At 34.6% G+C, this 20,050-nt stretch overlaps 1 protein-coding gene across 5 annotated transcripts in view; it reads left to right on the top strand.

The window, feature by feature from the left end:
• The window catches only part of LOC126470020 (LIM domain and actin-binding protein 1), a 230,581-nt gene that overhangs the window by 88,187 nt on the left and 122,344 nt on the right, over positions 1 to 20,050 (top strand). For all 5 annotated transcript variants that reach the window (XM_050097500.1, XM_050097501.1, XM_050097499.1 and 2 more), the window contains 3 exons: positions 6,808 to 6,903; positions 9,253 to 9,392; positions 17,666 to 17,766. In XM_050097500.1, coding sequence (XP_049953457.1) covers positions 6,808 to 6,903; positions 9,253 to 9,392; positions 17,666 to 17,766 — 337 coding nt within the window. The remainder of the gene's footprint in view (positions 1 to 6,807; positions 6,904 to 9,252; positions 9,393 to 17,665; positions 17,767 to 20,050) is intronic.

Here is a 20,050-nt window from a genome sequence, read left to right as displayed (position 1 = left end):
GTCTCCTGCTTACTCCTACTCCCGCCATATTCGAAGTACATAGTCATGTGGTACTATGTGAAAAATTCCTTTCATGTGAATAATTTCATATCTCATGTACAGAAAGTAGAGTGCACAAGGTCATGGTCCTGCATTAAATGGTCTATTTGTATGTTTAATGGTGCTCCTACAATGGAATCCAGACTATAAGATGGTTACAGCACATTTCAAGTACTGAAATCAATGTTTGTTATATATGAAGGTTATGAGAAAGCTTTTTTGATTTTGGATATCCATTGATATTGAAGTAACTGCTGTGATATTTGAAATCAGGCTTCTGATAATTAATATACAAGAAATTTTGACTTTTTAAGCTGTGATCTTTATTTTTGATACTGTAATAAATAAATTTGGATGGAATGTAAGCAGACATATCCATAACACCACCATGAGCACTTGCTTCATACATTACTATGGTATCACATTGAACTGCAACATACATGAATCCTTCCTAGTTACTCGAAATCCTCAATTCATCATCCTGTTCTTATTCAGTGACAATGTGTTCATGATTTGGATTCAGGAACAAGATAGCCTCTCGTCATCCTTCTGGAACCTTGATATCTTCTCTCCAGGCTATTTTATTTGCTCATCTTTTGCAAAGTAAGCTGTCATCCTGATTGTCACTCTTCATGTCTCTGAAAGATCCATAAAACCTTTTTCCATGTTAAACCAACTGATAATATCTTAACTTTGGCACCTGTGATGCGACACATAGATATAACACTGCAGTGAAAATAAATCCTGCTCCTAATAAACTGCACACACACATCCTAAGCAGCTATGGAGGAGCACCCATTATTAAATGGAATCATTCATAATTGGAATACCTGAACCCCACAATCTGCCAATGCTTGGACTGTCTTTTGGTACCCTAAACTGAAAAATAGGCCCTTAACCATTCTTACTACTGGTACACCTATGAAAGTAGTATTCCACTGATAAACTATCCTAGAAAATACCCTTGTCCATTATAATACTTAACCTGTTTCTAACCCCATCCCCATGGGCCATAACTTTTCATGTCCCATCTTACTACCTCTCGCTCTAGTCCTGCCCCTGATGTAAGGCACTGGGGGCAAAGCCACTTGTGAAAACCACTGTGTCTTATACTATTTTATCTGCAGTAAATGTGCAGCATACAATATGGCTATGAAGATAAACTAATTTCCATTTGTATGAGTGGTCAGAGAATGGTGAAGGATGTGTTGCGCTATCCAGTTATAAAGCAGGTTGATCAGCACAGTCTAGTCCATTTCAATAGCTATATCTTTCACCTCCTAAATATTGGCTGCTCTGACTAAAGTTTCAAATAAAGTGTCAAGTGTCATTTTGGTTCAATGTGATTATCATGTGATGTGGCTAACATCCTACCAGTAATCAATTACTTCGACAATCATTGCAGAAAATTGGGCATAACTTGTTCAGCTCCAGTGTAGATTCAGTTTTTCAGATTGACCAAATTGTTTGGTAGGTGAGGAACATATACACGGTCTTTAATGAAACTCCAGATAAGAAATTCAGTGGTGTCAAGTCTAGAGTGCAAGGTATCCATACCTAGGAAGCACTTATCAAGGAAACTGTGAAATTCCATGAGGAAATGAGGAAGTGCACCAACTTTCTGGTAGTAAACCATCACATCTCAGTCATCTTCATCAATCTGTGGAATTAAAAAGTTTTCAAGCATATCCAGATACACAATCTGAGTGACAGTTCTCTCCATGAAGAAGGAAGGCCATACACTTTCAATTTGCTAAGAGCAAACTTTGAAGCCACAATTGTAGACCTGCTTGTAGGTTCTTTAGTGTATTCAGTGTGGATAGTTGTTGCAGAGTTTGTTTCATGAAATCCACACACACAGTGAGCAAGCTTCACACCAGTGAAAGCATCCAAATGGCACTATGCTGGTGCTCCGGGTGGCAGAATGGGGTACTGATGCACTACATGAATCAAACTTGAGGTTGTTTGCTACAAAATGACACATCTGCTGATTCTGTAAGTTATCTCAATAAATTTCTATAACATTCCAATGTTGTAAAGTCCTTTTTGACTCACTCTCCATATTATGTATCTTTTGCTATATTTTACACCTCTGTTTCCGAGAATTTCAAACATCTTGCATAATTTCATTTGTCAAATGCTTTTTCTAGGTCAGCAAATCCTATGAAAATTTCATGATTTTTGTTAAGTCTTGCCTCCATTATTTAATGCAATGTTAGAACTGCTTTTCTGATGTCTTTACCTTTCCTAAACTCAAACTAATTATCATCTAACAAGACAACTTTTTTCTCTATTCTTCTGTATGCAATTCTTGTCAGCAATATGCATGCATGAGGTGTAAATCTGATTGTATAATGTAGTTCTAATATTTATCTGTCCTTGCTGTCTTCAGGATTGTCGGGACAATATTCTTACTAATGTTTATTTATTTATTTATTGTTTATTTATTTATTGTATTTTTTTTGCATGGAGACACCAACTGGTGTCTTTTGCAAACATCATAGCATTTTTTTACAAGTTTAGTACAGTCATATATACATATGTGATTACATATACATGATACAAATGTACCATTGTACCTAATAAGGCACAATATTGGGTGTTACATCGTACCTATTACAAATATTCAGATTTTACACAACTATATATATATATATATATATATTATATATATATAAAGATGATGTGACTTACCGAACGAAAGTGCTGGCAGGTCGATAGACACACAAACAAACACAAACATACACACAAAATTCAAGCTTTCGCAACAAACTGTTGCCTCATGTTTGTGTTTGTTTGTGTGTCTATCGACCTGCCAGCACTTTCGTTCGGTAGGTCACATCATCTTTGTTTTTAGATATATTTTTCCCACGTGGAATGTTTCCCTCTCTATATATATATAATAATTTATTTTAGTTTAATATTAATATTCACTTAAAGAATATAAACACTTCTCAATCAAGAAATATTTCAGTTTCACTTTGAATAAGTTCCCTTTGTGGCACCTTATAGAGCTCGGTAATCTGTTGTACCATATTTGACCACTAATGCATGGACTATGGTCTGTTGTTTTTAATTTTGTTCTTTGTCTGTAGTAGCAGTCTTTATTTCTTGTATTATAGGCATGCATATCAGAGCACTTAGTTGCTTTGTTTTGATGTGTCACAAAAAATATAATTAATTTGTAAAGATACAGTGAGTAGACTGTGAGGTATTTATGATGAACAAAGATTTCCCTGCATGAATCTCTATACCCTAATCCATGGATAATTCTGATTGCTCTTTTCTGTAGGGTTAATATTCTGTTCATATGTATGCCGGCAGCACAACCCCATATCTCTATCCCGTAATTAATCTGTGCAAAAATCGTTCCATAATAAATTGTTTTTAATGTCTGATGTGGGACTACTTTTGATAAATGGCTGATTAGATGTAATGAACTGCTGATTTTATTGCATAAAAATTTGATATGGTTTACCCATCTTAGATTTTCATCTAGGTGAATACCTAGAAATCTGCAGCCTTCTGTGTCCACTACTTCAATTCCACCTATGTCACTGATAGAGGTTTGGTGTGAGTTTGTAAGTTTAAATGGCAATAACTGAGATTTACTGATATTAACTTTCAAACCTTGATCTTGGAAATAAGTAGTTATTTGACGTAGGCCCTCAGTTGCTACCAACGTTAACTCATCATTTTGTTTACCAAGAAATAATAGTGAGGTATCGTCTGCCTTATGGTATGCCTTGTGTGTCATAGATTTGACACTTTACCTTGAGTAGTAGTATGATTGCCACATCCTACAATTATTTTAGAAATTCCATAGTAATATTATACCTCCCTTCTGTCTTGTATGTTTGCAAGTCTTCAAAAGTTCTCTCAGTCTCTTACTCTAATATTGGATCCCCCATGCCTTCCAAATAGACATCTGTTTCTTTTTCTGTCACATCAGCAGATACGTTTTCCCCCACTGCCCAAAACAGAAATCCATTACTACTAACTATATCACTGGAAAAAAATAATGTTAAACTTGTAAATGAAATAAAATTTTTGGGGGTCACTATTACTGATACGCTCACATGGAAAAGGCACATTGACGTTACCAGCACAAAACTTAGTAGAGTATGCTTCATGATTAGATCAATAAGGAACGTCACTAACACAAGTACCCTAACCACAGTGTACCATGCACTCTTTCACTCTGTACTTAACTATGGAATCATCTTCTGGGGCCAAAATTCTGAATCAATTAAGATATTCAAACTGCAAAAGAAGATAGTCAGAACAATTATGTTCAAAAAACAGAGAGACACTAGTAAACCATTATTTAAGAAACTAAATATTTTGCCCCTCCCATGCCAATATATACTAGAATTATTATTCTTTACCAAAAAAAGTATCAACAAAATTAGCAAAAATATGGACTACCACGATTATGACACAAGATCAAAAACCTCTCTAAGAATACTTCCCCACTCAACAAAACTGTACAGTGATGGTGTCAAGTGCATGGGAATAAAATTATATAATCATCTTCCAACTTTTATACAAGAAATCCAAGAAATAAATAAATTCAAACAGGCAGTGAAATCTCTTTTAATAAAAGAATGCTTTTATACCATCCAGGAATATTTGGAATCAAAATTGTCTTAGTGCATGATAATGTATCAAAGCTGAATGTTGTTAAGTCAGTCTTGTCACATCATGTAACAATTCTCTGTAAAGCTGTAACTTTAAGTAACATAATTTGGTAGGTAATGTAAAATAATCTTTCTTCTATACTCTTGTTTACTATTTTAGACTCCTGTAAACTGTATATTTGTATTGACTTATCCCATATCAGTTGTACAAGCCATTGTACTGATTTGATCTACGGAACAAATAATAAATAAATAAAGAGGCCCTCAATGTACATTTTCCATCTATCTGCTCTCTCTTCTGTATTTAACAGTGGTTTTCCTGTTGCACTCCTAATGTTGACACCCTTGCTTGTAATTTTATTGAAAGTTATTTTGAGTTTTTTATGTACTGAATCTGTCTTTTCAATGACCATTTTTTCATCTTGTTTCTGCTGCAGCCATTTTATTTTAGTTTCCCTGCAATTCCTATTGATTTCATTCCTTAATGGTATATTGCAGGATTTTGTCCTTCTCCTGAACATTTTATATTTCCTCCTCTCTTTGATTAATTAACATACTGCTTCTGTTACCACAGATTGCTTCATAGTTTTTTTCTTGTTCCTATATTTGTCTGTCCAGTTTCTGTGATTCCCTTTTTAGAGATGCCTATTCCTCTTTGACTGAACTGCCTACTGTGATATTCATTACACATTATCTATAGCCTTAGAGAACTGCAGATGCAAATCTTCATTCTTCAGTAACACAATAACCTACTTCTTCACACAATGTGTCTTCCTGATGAATCTCTTAAAGTTTAGCCTACTCTTAATCATCAATAAATTGTGGTTTGGGTCTATATCTGCCCCTGGCTATGTCTTACAATCTGGTGTATTGTTTTGGAATCTCTGTCTCACCATTACATAATTCAAACATACACACATATAGCCTGTCTTGCAACAGCCATGGGTTTGTATATTTTGTTGTCTGTGTGGTTGTATGTGTGAATGTGTGCACTTCTGCTAGAGAAGGATAAGAACTTGAAAGCTAGTGTAAATATTGTTTTCTGTTGCATGTTTGTGTATGCCACACATTAGTCAGCTATATGTGGGTGGTTGTCTGTCCTTCATTTTATGTATTGTTCCATTCAGGAATTTCCATTGTTGGTATACATTATGTAATTCAGCTGGTTCTCTTTCTGGGTCTCTTGTGATTCTTGAAAAAAATATCTGCTGTTACTGATTGGAATTTATTGTAGAACTCATTTTGTTTTAATTCTACCTCCTATTCCTTCCCCTACTATGGTGTTCCAATCTTCCATATCACATGCACATTGAATTTAATTCATTTGTGATAGTTATTTAATTTTCTGTGATCTTATTGAGTTCTGAACCTCAGTCAGTAGAAACTGGAACCCTTATAGAATCACCTCATTGTCTGTGTGTCTGTCTGACTGTGAAGAACCCATTTTCTCAGAAATGGGTAGAAGTATCAATTTCAAATTTATAGCAGATACTGAGGTCTATAACCCCTTGTTGGTGTAAAAATCTAAGCTTCTATGCCAATGGAGGCAAAAGATATTGCCATTTATGTCACATATTTTGACAGTTACAAGTGTCATTTGTTATCCTTATTTCTGTTAAGACCCCTTGTTCTCGGGAATTGTTCTTGGGAATTACAATAGCAGATGCGAAATTACACAAAAAAGTTAAACTTAAAATTAAAACATTCTCAAAAGGTTTGAAATACCTGGGACCAATATCTTGCCATTATCAGTATTGATAAGAGCCAATAATCATAAGATTCTTGATTCTCAGTATGAATGAACTATCTATATAAATAATAAAGTTAGTACAGAACCCTCTGAGCATGAGTTGTATCTGCACTTGAGCAGCTTTTATGTTTAGTATCTCTATTTCTTAGAGGAGATGGAAGTCCTAATCCCTGCAGGTGACATTGTTATCATTTAAGACAGAGCGTAGTCAACTCATATCTACACTCGTGGGTAATTTTCTGTATTGAAAGCAACATATAAAAAAGTAAGGCTATAATTTCTAGAACTACAGAACATGTTGTTTTTCATGGGACTCTTGTATTAAAGAGTGATAATAAATGTACATGTTGTCTTCATTCCCACTCTGTTTATTTACAGAAATCAAGTTTCAGTAAGTTTGACCAGTTAAGTAAGAAGACAGTGCTACATGTTCGTTCAGTGGATGCATCAAAAGTTCAGGAGCAGTTCAATCAGGTAGTAACGATATTAGGTAACAAAAGAAAGTTATTATTTACTTATATTGATTCATGTTCCCATTACATCATGTACAACTCCACATATTTTATGATATTGGACATCTGAAATCCACATCCTAACTTATCAATTATGAATTAAAACATTCATGCATCATCATTCAGATATTCACCACTTATTAAGTAAAAGGAGTGGACTGTAAGGATGTTCTTACTTTAGTTTGTTTGTTAGTTACTTGTTCCATAGATCATAGTCACAATAAAAGTTATGATGTGGAATGCATCAACAGAACAAATGTAGAAAATATACTAAAATATCTGCTACATATGAACTGCCCTTTCCAATGCTTCTGTTCTCTTTAACAGAAATAATGTGAGCTTCTGCTCCTTTCCATGTTTCTCTTTTAACAATATTCCATACTGATTTTATTTTGTTGATTGATCAGTTTCAGAGAAGATGTGAATAGTTCAGGATTCTTTATAACTTTTATTAATATGTTACTGTACTGTTTATAATATGAAGTAACATCTGGACAACTACTTATTCTGGCTATTTTGAACATGTCTCTTTTTCTTGTCAAAGAGACTCTGATACCTGTAGTAGTCTAAAGACTCATTAATGACTTCCCATTATTACTTTTTTTTCAAAACTACTTACAAAAATGGATACCAGTTCATCAACAAATTTGTTGAATTTAGCGTTTGCATTGAGCTCATTGCAAACATCACCCCAGTCAACATTTTTAAGCTTTCTTTAAAATATTCAGTAGTTTTGCCATTAATCAGTCTCACTGTTTTCTTTGAGTGTTTTTATGAACTGTACATGGAGCTAAGATATGTAATGAGACTAACTGTGCCTCATGATGATAATCCATTTACCAAAGGATAGGCTTGTGTTTCTTTATCAACTGCTTGTTGTATGAATACAATATCTATAAGTGCACTATTATCTTGGGAAATTACAGTAGAAAAATTTGTGACTCATACCAAACCATAAGTGGCTAACAGCACCTCTAGATCACTTTTTTCAGATTAAAGGGACTTACATTAAAATCACCACGAATTAATAATTTCTTCTTTCTCTCTGACAGACAGCACAATAAACCAACAAAACATTTTATGAAATGTGCCCAACTACCAAGTGGAGATCTGTATACTGTAACAATCACAAGAATTACATTTCCCAACATCGACCCACTAGCATGTGCTTCTGTATCTTGATCTATAGAGAATTTACTTGTTTCTATATTTTTTATGTATACATATCTGTGACAGATTTTATGTTACTTGTTGTATAGTACTATACCCGTGTAAGAGGTTTCTTTTTGATGATGCAAGTTATCTTGCCATCTTTTGTAGTGACTGTGAACATCTGTTTCTCTCTTTTTTCATGTTGTCAATGCTAATTACATGTTTCTTAATGAGTAGTGATGATTCCAATATGTAATGGGAGGACATTGGTAAAATTTTCAAACAAATTTCTGCATGAAAGCCTAGTTCTCTTCTCAATTATAACTGTAACACGAGAGAAGCTGGAATATGATTCCATATTTTAGATTTGAAAATGTGATGATGCTGTTTTACAGTTAGTTGATTTAAGTGGAACCAGTTACTGAGTTGGATAGTAGCAGCGTTTATTTTTTCTTGAATATTCTCTTTTTCTCAAGATTCATTATAGCATTTATGTCATCAGCAAATACTATTGTCTTGTGCAGATCAACATTCAAGATAGATGAGAAAAAGACACTATTATGGTTATGTATTTAATATATTATAGTAACAAAATACTGTCCAAACTAGGATGAGTGATGCACCTGGTAATAGTTCCTTGTTACAAAGGTTAGTTGAGTGAACCATTTTATCAGCTCTTTGTGACAGCTGTGGTGCACTTAAAGTATTGTAGTACATTTTCTGTAGCCATTTAGATTGTAACAGTGTACAACAAACAAATATTATCTATGGTTTGAACGTTATCTTTAAGATCTATCATTTTTAGAAAGATAGAAAACAACAATAATCTCTAGCTTAAATTTTCCAATTTTGTGAGGAATATGTAGAGGTATTACGAAATAGCACTATTATGGTTTGTCATGTTATTTCAGCACCATATTTATTGACACGATGAATTACATGATGTAGGCTGTAACTCTTATGATATCATCTGATTTACTGAAACTCTTTTAATATACATCATTAGCCTAACCTGGAAAAAAACTGTTATGGTCAACTTGAAGCATATTAACTGGTTTGTGTGGCAGCTGTTGTAAGTTGTTGTTTTTAAAAGTTTAGATGAAACACTGAACATTTCTTGGATGTGTAGTGTTATGAGTTAATAAAAAATATGTTACAGAATGCAACAGACTCACTTGAAAAGACAAACAACTGCCGAAGCTGCGGGAAACAAGTATTTCAAATGGAACAGATTAAAGCTGAACGATCAGTGTGGCATAACAATTGTTTCAGGTGTAAAGAATGTAACAAAAAGTTGACGTAAGTAATATTCTAATGATTGACTTCTTTAAAATATAGTGTTTAAGTTATGAAAGCACACTACATTTTGTAGGAAACGTTGATAATAAATAGTATAAACTAAATGATGTTTAAGGAGAAGGATAACCTTATATTTACAGTTGTTACTGTTACTGTCATATTTTTTGCATCTTATGTAAGGGTAAAATTAATGAGGTAGCAAAACGCACTTCATTTTACCCAGCCTCTGGACCACAGTCTACTAAAGTGTGACATTTACTTTCTATTTCTGTTAGTTTACCAAACCAAATGCTATAAATGGTTAGGATAATTGCCAAAGAAAACTGTATATAAATGATAGCTAGTAGTTAGAAATTTCATAACACCAGCAGGAATACATAGCAGATTGGCTAGATGTGAATACTATCACAAAATTCTCATCACTAGCAGAGGATGGCAACATTTAATGGTTTCTTTGCATGTCACTTGAAAATCTACCAAATGGTGATCCCAACTATAATAATGTGACATTATGATGGCAAAATGTACTGCAAGATATTTAGTGCATAATTTTCTCAAATTACAGACACATTTATAAGGGGAAACTATATGGGAGTCCGACTTTGTAAATTAGTTTCCTGTGACAAGAATCATCATGTAAAGAAAGTCTTTCCCAATTATATCTGTCACATGTTGCGCTTAGTTTCTAATCAGTGAACATACAGTTTTTGTGTTCTAGAAATTGCGTCTGTAGTTAATGTGACTCATCAGAAAATATAAAAAATTCTTGTTAATTTAATATCATTGATCAAAATCAATAACAACCATAAATTCTGCTGTATCCTGTTTAATCATAGGTACAGGATATACAACTTTACCAACATATGCAGAAAATGCTAATTTTATATACCTATGATAAAAGTATAATTACTCACCATGAACAGACACAGAAGTCTGTGCTTGCAACAGTTGTATGTGATGGCAAATAGTGTCACTACAGTACTTCAAACATGTAAACATGTAGTATATCCACTGTCAACAGCAATACTCTCTGTAAAGCTTCACAGAACAATAAAATTCCCCTGTGATACTTGGATAATGATTCCATTCACACCATGACTGTACATGCACTGGATTATGTCATTGTCATAGACACAATAATGATTTAAAATTTCTGTTTTGTTTTGGATATGATAATATGATTCTCATTCTTGTGCCATTATTTGGTGCCTAGAATTGCATGTTATTCAAACTATGACCCATCTGAGACAATCAGAATCACCTGTTGTGAGTGGTGCGAATCACAATTCCCAGTACATTACTGAAATTAGGAAAAATTATGAAAACACATAAAAAAGCTTTCTGTGCATACACCCAACTCTGTGTAATTGTTACAAAATAGTTATAAGGAAAATGTGTGTTTCCAAAGCAACATGATGAAGTAAACAAACTAGGATGAGGTGGAGGAAAGGAATCCACAGATGCAAGAGAGAGTGAACCACATGGCATATCATCCAGTCTCATCACAATGTTGTTTCCTGTCTTTTTGCCTGTATTTTTAGGTGAGGGATGAGCATGTAGCATTGACTTCTTTGTTAGTGTGCAGTTGGTAATGCTTGTTTGTTTTTACTGTTGGATGACCAGCAATAAACACACCCGGTGTTCAACACAATAGTGAGAGTGATAACATTCCATGCCACCAGTTTTTCAAAACATAACCAGAAAGATCAGAATCTTCACATACAACATGTTTCAGCACTAACATTTCTACAGTTTTCAGAATAAAGAGAAATTGTAACATGTTAAGAAGGATAATAACCTTATAATTACAGTTGTTATTGTTACTGTCATATTTTATCATGCACCAACATTCATTCATGTATGCCCTGCTAGCAATGACTTGAAAGAACTTGTTTAAGAGTAGTGGACATTTTCATTTTTGCTAATTGAACTATTTACCAGTATTATCACACTGTCAAGTGTCTTCTACAATCTCTGGTTGTAGTAGATTTATATAGTTCGGAGACCACTTCTTTGCAACAGTGATGATATTTTCATCCACGTTCAATAAATAATCTTCTCTTCCATATCATAATCATTCACCTAACACCTAGCAACCATCCCACAACAGGATTATTTACTGTGGACAGCAGTATCTGCTTGAAGCTGATTCTTTCTTCCTTCAACAATTTCTGGGGGTTGTGGCTGTGTACTTAATACAGCCAAATTTCACTGGTAAATGAACCTAAACTCCAATAGTGCTGTTACAACTGTCAGACTAGTTGTCAGTGTCCTTTGCCAGAAATGGTGTTCAGTAACATTTGTTAAAGCTGCAACACAAATAAGGATCCATGTGACTGTCACTAACTTTTTACAACAAATTAGACACATGACAATAAACAAGTCATTAGATCTTGAAGAACTGTACTTTTGAGAATTAAATGTTGTGTGAAGCCTTCATCTCTTTACATTGAATAATTGATGGTTTGGATATGTTGCTGGGAAATCTCTCTCCATGTGATTTGTTTTGGAGCCCACAAGGAATTAACAGTTGGCGCTAAAGAACTATGATGGAATATGTTACCAATCAACTATGTCCTGGACGTGTTCAAGAGGTGAGTATCAAGCCAATATGCAGGACAGGAAAACAGTGGTACTCATCATTTTTTGGAAAAGGTTTGGACATAACATGCCACATAGCACTCAGCAATATGGTATGCGAAGTTGCTTAAAATAGGGTCGAACCTTTGGACTCTATAACCCTGCCAATGTAGTGACTGTTGATGAGACTGCTGTCAATATGTGCATTGCAAATCATATTACACCAAACTCTCACCCTTGTGATTTTGCCACTCAAGAATACTGACTATCAAACTCTGTTCATCACAGTAGCATGTAAAATGTATGTGGCCTCTACTGTAAAACATGTTGAAGCAGAAATAAACACTACAATTGACATAACAATGCAAGCATTCACATGACAATTGCTGCTTTACACATTGTGGTTTTTAAACAATGTAAAGAGGAATAATACAATGGCATGCATGCCACCAGACTATCCTGCAGCATACTATCATTGCAGAGAGGTCAACACCCATTACAGTGCTTGAACATTGTGCCAGCTCTGTAGATGAAGTTAGTGTATAATCCATTATTGTGGAGAAGACGGCAGCCATTCTGTGTTGTGGCCACATTGTGTGGTGCAATATCCACTGATCACTACATATGGCTGTCTTCTATCCCTGGTTCTACATACACATCACTGTCATAACAATGTACCCTGTTCTAGTAGTGTGTATGACACACCCATTTCACCTGAATGGCTATTCTGCCCCATTCATTTTCACTCAAATTCCAAAGAACGATGTTGAGGGGACATAATGGCATTTGTTTAACGTTTTCACTTTATATGGTGGCTTTTCAGTGACTAAGTTCAGCATAAACTTAACCTTCCTCCTCACATAACAGAGAACATTGCTGGACACTTGTTCACTATCTCTCTGCAACATAAATCACTTATTCATGGTACACTATTCACCACATCTTCCAAGTTTGGAGTAATTTGGGGCACTCTTTCTAGATGTTGCAAGTTTCAAAACTGACTGAATAGAGAGAAACGAGAAGAGAAAATATGAAATGATGAAAGCAGGTTGTTTATGACAAATATATAAAAAATGAAAAGTACTTTACTGCTCTCAGTTGTATCCTTCAGGGTGAGTAACGATAGTGTAAACACAAGATGGAGCAATCCTGATTTCACTAGCTGAATTTGTTTGTATCATAGCCCTATTTATTACTTGACTCACTGCCACAGTTGTTTGAGACTCTCTTTCTCGTATCACTGCAAGTCAGTTCTGAACGAAGAAGCTGGCTCTGCAGAATAGTTTAGACATGTTACATGATTGTTACGTGCTTGGTACTGCAAATGTACATGAACCACTTTCATACTTTCTTCAGACAGGTGTTGGTTGTTTACCAGTTCTTACTGCTACAGTCTTAAAATGATTCTCTGATTTGGCAAATTATTTCAACTTCTGCATTTCTCAGATAAAGAGTTGGTAGCCCATGTAAAAGTAACAGCTTGTGAATGGAAGTAACAATCTTGCAGAATTAAGCATTGATGAGAAAACTCAGTAATGAAAAATAATTCGTGGAAAAATGCAAAAACACTTTAACAGTACACACCTGACTGAAAAGAAAATTTGAAAAATGTGGAATATAACAGTCAACTTTATGCTGTACTTTACACAGTAGCTTAATTAACATAAAAATTCATGTGAATAGAAACTGTTTAAATAGGTAGTAAACCTAGTCATGGGAATGAAAAGGGGGTTTATCATGAACTTCTTGGCCTCTAAAGAGATCTTTTAATTTGTTTATTTATTTATTTATTGATCTTTAAGTATGAACACGTGTTTAATGTTGTCATGAGTAATTTAAAGTAGGTTATACATAATAGGCTCGACAATTTAGAAATCATAAGTATATACAGTATGGTATGCATACTGTATGTTGAAACATACATGATAAAAGGACACACTATATATTCAATAAACTTTCAGTGAAAATAGTTTCTCAGTTTCTACAATGTGATTTATAGTTAAGGTGGAAAACATAGTTAATAAAATATTATATCCATCAAAGCATGCAATAAAAGGACAAATATAAAATATTTAGAAAGATGATACATTTAATATTATGAATTATTCACTAACTAAGATCATCTTTTGAGCAGCTCTCAGCTTCATACAACTAAAATGTTGTTTCTATCAGTTTTGTCAGGTTTTATTTTTTATGGGATTAATCTAGGCACTGCATGCTTATAGAGGCAATATACTGAACAGTTTTATTTTTACATATTGATTAGTGCAATGTGTTTCTTATGTCAAGTTGTATCTACATCTACCTTCAATTTTTGGCAGATATTATGTTCATGTGCAGACTAATTTAGGTTATACTTGTTATGGCAACTTCATCCAAATAAAGGAGATAGGACTCTTTAATTCTTTGCAGTAAGGTGTAATGATATGTCAGTTTATATAATCTCATAAATGTATCTGATGGTCTTCTTCGGCCAAATATTTTTTCTCTGGACTGTAGAGAAATACCCCACAGAAATTCTGTATTTTACATGGAAGTAAAAGAAAAACAAATAAATACTAAGCTTTTCTGTAGGTCATGTGTATATTGTAATCAACGTGTGGCAGCTTTTTAAATAGGTTGTGTGCATGTCTGTACCAAGTTAATTTAAAATCCAGTTATAAACCAAGGATTTTAATAGATGTGCATTAAGTACCAGCAATGGGTAACCTGAATGTGATGTTCACTGCTTTTCATGTTTAACAGATAACTTATTACTTTCAAACTATATATTAGATAACTTAAGGTGTTCTTTCTTTTGTACCTTCAGTTTGTTTACATCAATTCCAGAACTTCCAGAAGTCATCTCTTCTTTGTAAAGCACAAATTTACATTGCATGTAACTGGACAGGTCATGCAAAGATATTATAAATAGTAGCTGAGAGAGCACTGAACCTTGTGCAACACCTAGAGTAACAGTCAAGAACTGTGAGTTTGTTGCAGTTTAGAATTTGTGTCATATTAATGATGCAGAACTTAATGAGGGCAGTTCAATGTCTGTAATCCACAACACTACAGTTGCTCTAGTAATATTTGTATAGTTTACAGTTTAAGACACCTTTTGCAGTTCAACTACTGTGGCTTCAACAGATAATTTTGAATCAAAAGAGGTTTACATAGAAGAAATAACACTCTCAGTTAATTGTAACTGTTGACAGTTGAGATCTAAAACTGTACTGCATCAGGATATTATTATCTGACAAATTTGTACAAATTTTGTGTTTCAGCATGTATAATATTAAATTATTTTGGATAAAAATATTTATCAGAGACTTCAGATAATTATTATAATCAGATTTCTGACTCTTTTTATATATGGGAATGGCAGATGTTTTTACAAGACAGTTTGGAAAATGATAACCAACAAATGAAATGAAATTAAATGAGCATGTGGCACTGATGGCCAGGAGGCTCCATCCGGGGAAGTTCGGTCGCCGGGTTGCAAGTCTTATTTCAGGCGATGCCATATTGGGCAACTTGCGTGTTGGTGATGAGATGATGATGAGGACAATACAACACCCAGTTCGTGAGCAAGAAAATATCCAACCTTGCTGGGTATTAAATCTGGGCCCCCTGCATGGTAGGCAAGAAAGTTACCATTCAGCTAAGCAGGTGGACAATCACTATCAAGCATCCCATTTACAATTTGGGAAAGGGGGAGTGGTATTAAAACCATAGTTTCAGTGATAGGTGTAAAGTTACTTCTGATATGGAGTAGCTTCTTTCTTTCTCAATGGCCACTCTGTTGTAGCCACCCAGGTACATTCAGGGAACAGTTGAAAGTCGTGTCTGAATGTCACATTCCTGATTGAAAATTGATTGTTGTGTGGGAGAATATGTTTATGGATACCTGTAGTGTGAAGAAAAAGAAACCAAGGTCATCAGGAACCACCAGGACACCAGAAAACACCGAGAAAGTAATGCTGGTGATTCTGAACTCCCAAAGTGATCTGCACGTAAACATGCAGCTGCTTTAGCAATTTCTGATTGCACAGAAAGAGGAAATCTTCATCAAGACTTGAAATATCATCCAAAAGAACTGGCAGTAATGCATGCTCTTAATCCATGTGATTCAGTTTCATGAAAAAATGCATTAGAAGCCTTGATCGAAAACCTGCCTAATAATGTTCTTATATTCTTCAATGACAAGTCATACTTTCATTTGTCTGGATTAATAAATAAACAAAACATTTGATACTGGAGTGGCATGAACCCCCCGAGAACTTCTCAGGTTACCCCTCCATACAGAAAATGTGACAGACGTGTGTTATCCAAAATTAGCGTTATTGGCCTCTGGTTTTTCAAAGAGAACAATAGGGCTGTTACAGTCACTTCTAAGCATTGTGTCCAGATGACTGAGGAATTTATTCTTCTTGAACTTGAAGAAATGGATGTGAGGCATGTCTGGTTCCAACTAGATGGCTCCAGAGCTCACATGGCATGAGTATCAATGACTCTCTTCTGCAAACGCTTCCCCAACCATCTCATCTCTTTGAGGGGGACTCTTCAGTGGCCAGCACACTCATGAGATTTAGCCCCCTGTGACTTTCTCCTATGGGCCTATCTTAAATCCATGGTGTATACCAATCATCCATGGATCCTGGATGAACTGCAGAACAATATTTGCACTGCTATTGTCAACATAGATCGGGACATGCTGGACAAAGTGGACTGAAATTTCCAATTTCAACTCTCCAAATGCATTGAGCAAAACCTTATATAGTCAAAGACATTAAGAATTTCAGGCAGAGCACAGATGAGTCTGTTGAAGCCTTCCACAGAATTTCTTACTTTACTCCAGATTAGAATGTTCATTTTCCCCATGAAGTTGTTGATGTATTATCATATACTAGCCAAACATACTGAATTATTACATAGTCTTTCTTAACTTTCTTGGCTATTAATTTTATCCATATGCCTTTGTTATTTGACAGATGGTCATTGCAAAGTATTGTAAGTCAAAACCATTTTTATATATATCAGTAATAAAATTATCAAGGTACGAGTGGCGACTTTTAGGGATGTATTGACACAGAAGATATATGGAATTTTAACATGTTAAGCAAATTATCATATCTAAATCAATTTTTTCTATAAATTAAAATTTGATAAAAATGGCTGACGGAGGAAGTTCAGGATATGTGAAATCATCCATATCTGGGTAATCTTACTGCTGCTGACACACAAAAGACCATGTGAAAACGAAATTTTCTGATGAGAATGTGATTATTAATTTAATAATAATAATAAAAAGGAGATGGTTAGCAGATATGAGACAGAGGAAAAAATGTCAGATTATCAGTACTCATAATGAACTACAGATCTCAGGGGGAATGTAAAGTTGTAAGAGTGAGACTGTGTTGGACAGTATAGGTCTAAGACCAGTCCATGATCAATGATACAGTGATACACTAGTATAAAAATGTATATAAGTTATTTCATTGTGATGTCAGATACAACAGCAAAATACATAGATACTCAATGTTTGATAACCAACTGAAGTCGTCATGATGAATCTGTGCTACAAAATTTACATAGGCTCTTGAGAAGACAGTAGACAGATTTCATTATTTAGTTATTCATAACAAAATGCCATTGATTAATACTCGAATGTTTGTCATCTTTGAAATAATTTTTAATTTTGTGTGTTTTAGAGTGGATACTTACAGCAGCCATGAAGGCCAGCTTTACTGTAAGCCACATTTCAAGGAACTCTTCAAACCAAAAGCAGTACTTGAAGAGGAAGTTGATATACGTAAGTTGAGATATTATGGGACTCATACTTTATTTGTATTACATGAACCATATTCTATAGAGAGTAGTCAGTTTGGTGAGGAAAGGTATTGAAAATGTACATTTTGTTCTAGTGCAATACAGCAAAATGCCTTAAATTTATGAAACATTATATAGTATTACAGTCCTAATATTAATATTATGACCTAATATATTAACTGCGAGGATACTTGTGAAAATATTCTCCAGTGGAGCTGGTGTTGCCTAACAGAGATTTCTTTAATGTTTTCTTAAATTCCAATATATTGTATACAAGATATTTCATATGCTCTGGCACCACGTGGAGTGGCCGAGCAGTTTGAGGCACCATGTCACGGATTGCGCGGGCCCTCTCGCCGGAGGTTTGAGTCCTCCCTTGGGCATGGGTGTGTGTGTTGTTCTTAGCAGAAGTTAGTTTAAGTAGTGTGTAAGTTGAGGGACTGATGACCTCAGCAGTTTGGTCCCTTAGAAATTCACACACATTTGAACATTTGAACATATGCTCTGGCAAGTTGTTAGATACTTGATTGCCCATTATGACAGCTTCCTATATAAATGTTGTACTTTGTGGAGGATGTTTTTGGTTATAATATTATAATCATGGTTTGTGCAGTATTTTGAGAAAATAAAAATATTGGTAACAAGAAAAATATTTTGAATGTATATGTTGTGAAACCTGTGTCCAAATTCTAGAACTGACACCAGATATAATTCTTATCACACGCTTATTTAACCTGAAATTTTTATTCCTGTAAATGATTTCATAGCTCATTAGCAAGTGGAAATATGCAAAATAAAACAATTTCTTTAGTTATTAGTGACCAATACCTGCAAATGTAGCTGCTTTATGTTTATAATGTGAATTTTCAATTTCCCATTGTGATCTAACTTCTTACTTATTTTGTTTCATTGTTTGGATAGATTATTGTTATAGGTTCTGGCATTCTCCTATGTGAAGTACTGAACTACATTACTGAACTGTGTCAAAATTTGATTGCAACCGATTTCTACTGAATCATTAGTTGACATTTGCAAATATCACTGGATACTTTTTGATTTAGATAGCTCTCACTAGCTGTTACTTTTGCACTTATTATCTCACCTTCAAAGAGGATAAATCTCTTACTTTGTGGTACTTCAACTGAAAGATTATTAGTGAGTGTTATAAACAACTAATGACCCAGACAAAACCCTCTAATAAACCATGTCTGACTGCTTCAAATTCAGAGTGCCTATTACTATGTGGTAACTGATAATTAGACCACGGATTTTTAGGTCGTAAAAAAGTGTGTTTTAGGCACCTAAAATAGGCTCCTTCATTAGTTCATTTAGGCTATATAAAACCTAAAATAGGCTCTAATAAAAATGATGCAGAGAAAATAAAAATAAATTAAAATACACAGTGTTGGCAGTATGAACATCTTATTAGTCATTAAAACAAGGAGAAAGAATATTTACACAGTTACAGAGCACGGCAATCTACAACATTAATATTGAACATAACTCCAAATATTTTTGAGCTCCTGCAAGATAAAGATCTCCGTAAAAAAGATGTGGCAATGGTTTAATTAATACATTCATAGTTTCACATATTCTGACCATAGTTGGCTTCACAATAAATAACCAAAATCTTTTCTAGGTTTTCTAGTGAAAAACTGTGACGCTTGTCAGTCAGAATCAATTTATATGCTGAAAAAGAACGTTCTGCATCAACAGATGTGACAGGGGCGTACTTCATTTTTGGCACATGTTGGACAGGAATGCTGCAGTCAGGAGTGCTGGATTTTCCCCTAAGTACATCAGCAGCTGCACACAACTCCTTCAGGCCAGTGTTCTTCTGCAAAACCGTTCGCATTTTTGCCCGTACTTTTCCCCTACTTCACCTGGCGCTTCATTAATTTTCATTTTGACTTCATCAAGCAAAGAAATATTATGGTAGATAGGTCTCCCTGAGCCTTCTAATTGTGAAATTATTCTTGCCATAAATGTGTAGTGGGCCCTAATGTAAGATAAGTCCTGTTTTAAAGAAGAATCTTTGAGTAACTCCATTGCTGCAGTTATGGATGCAGCATCCTCCGGTATATTTTCAACCACCTTCTGGACAGCTGAGAGATGCGTACTATAGTATTCTGCTGCTATCAGCCATGTGCCCCAGCGGGTGACAACAGGCTCTGGCGGCAATGGGACATCTGGAAGCTGTTCTTTGAATGCCTGTATTCTTGATGGTGCTTTAACAAAAATTTTCTTCACCATAGATATTACTTTAT

Source organism: Schistocerca serialis, chromosome 3, assembly GCF_023864345.2.
Source record: "Schistocerca serialis cubense isolate TAMUIC-IGC-003099 chromosome 3, iqSchSeri2.2, whole genome shotgun sequence".
In the NCBI taxonomy this organism is placed as follows: Eukaryota; Metazoa; Arthropoda; class Insecta; order Orthoptera; family Acrididae; genus Schistocerca; species Schistocerca serialis.
The sequence above is the reverse complement of the archived record's forward strand: the minus strand, read 5'-3'. Positions and strand labels throughout refer to the sequence as shown.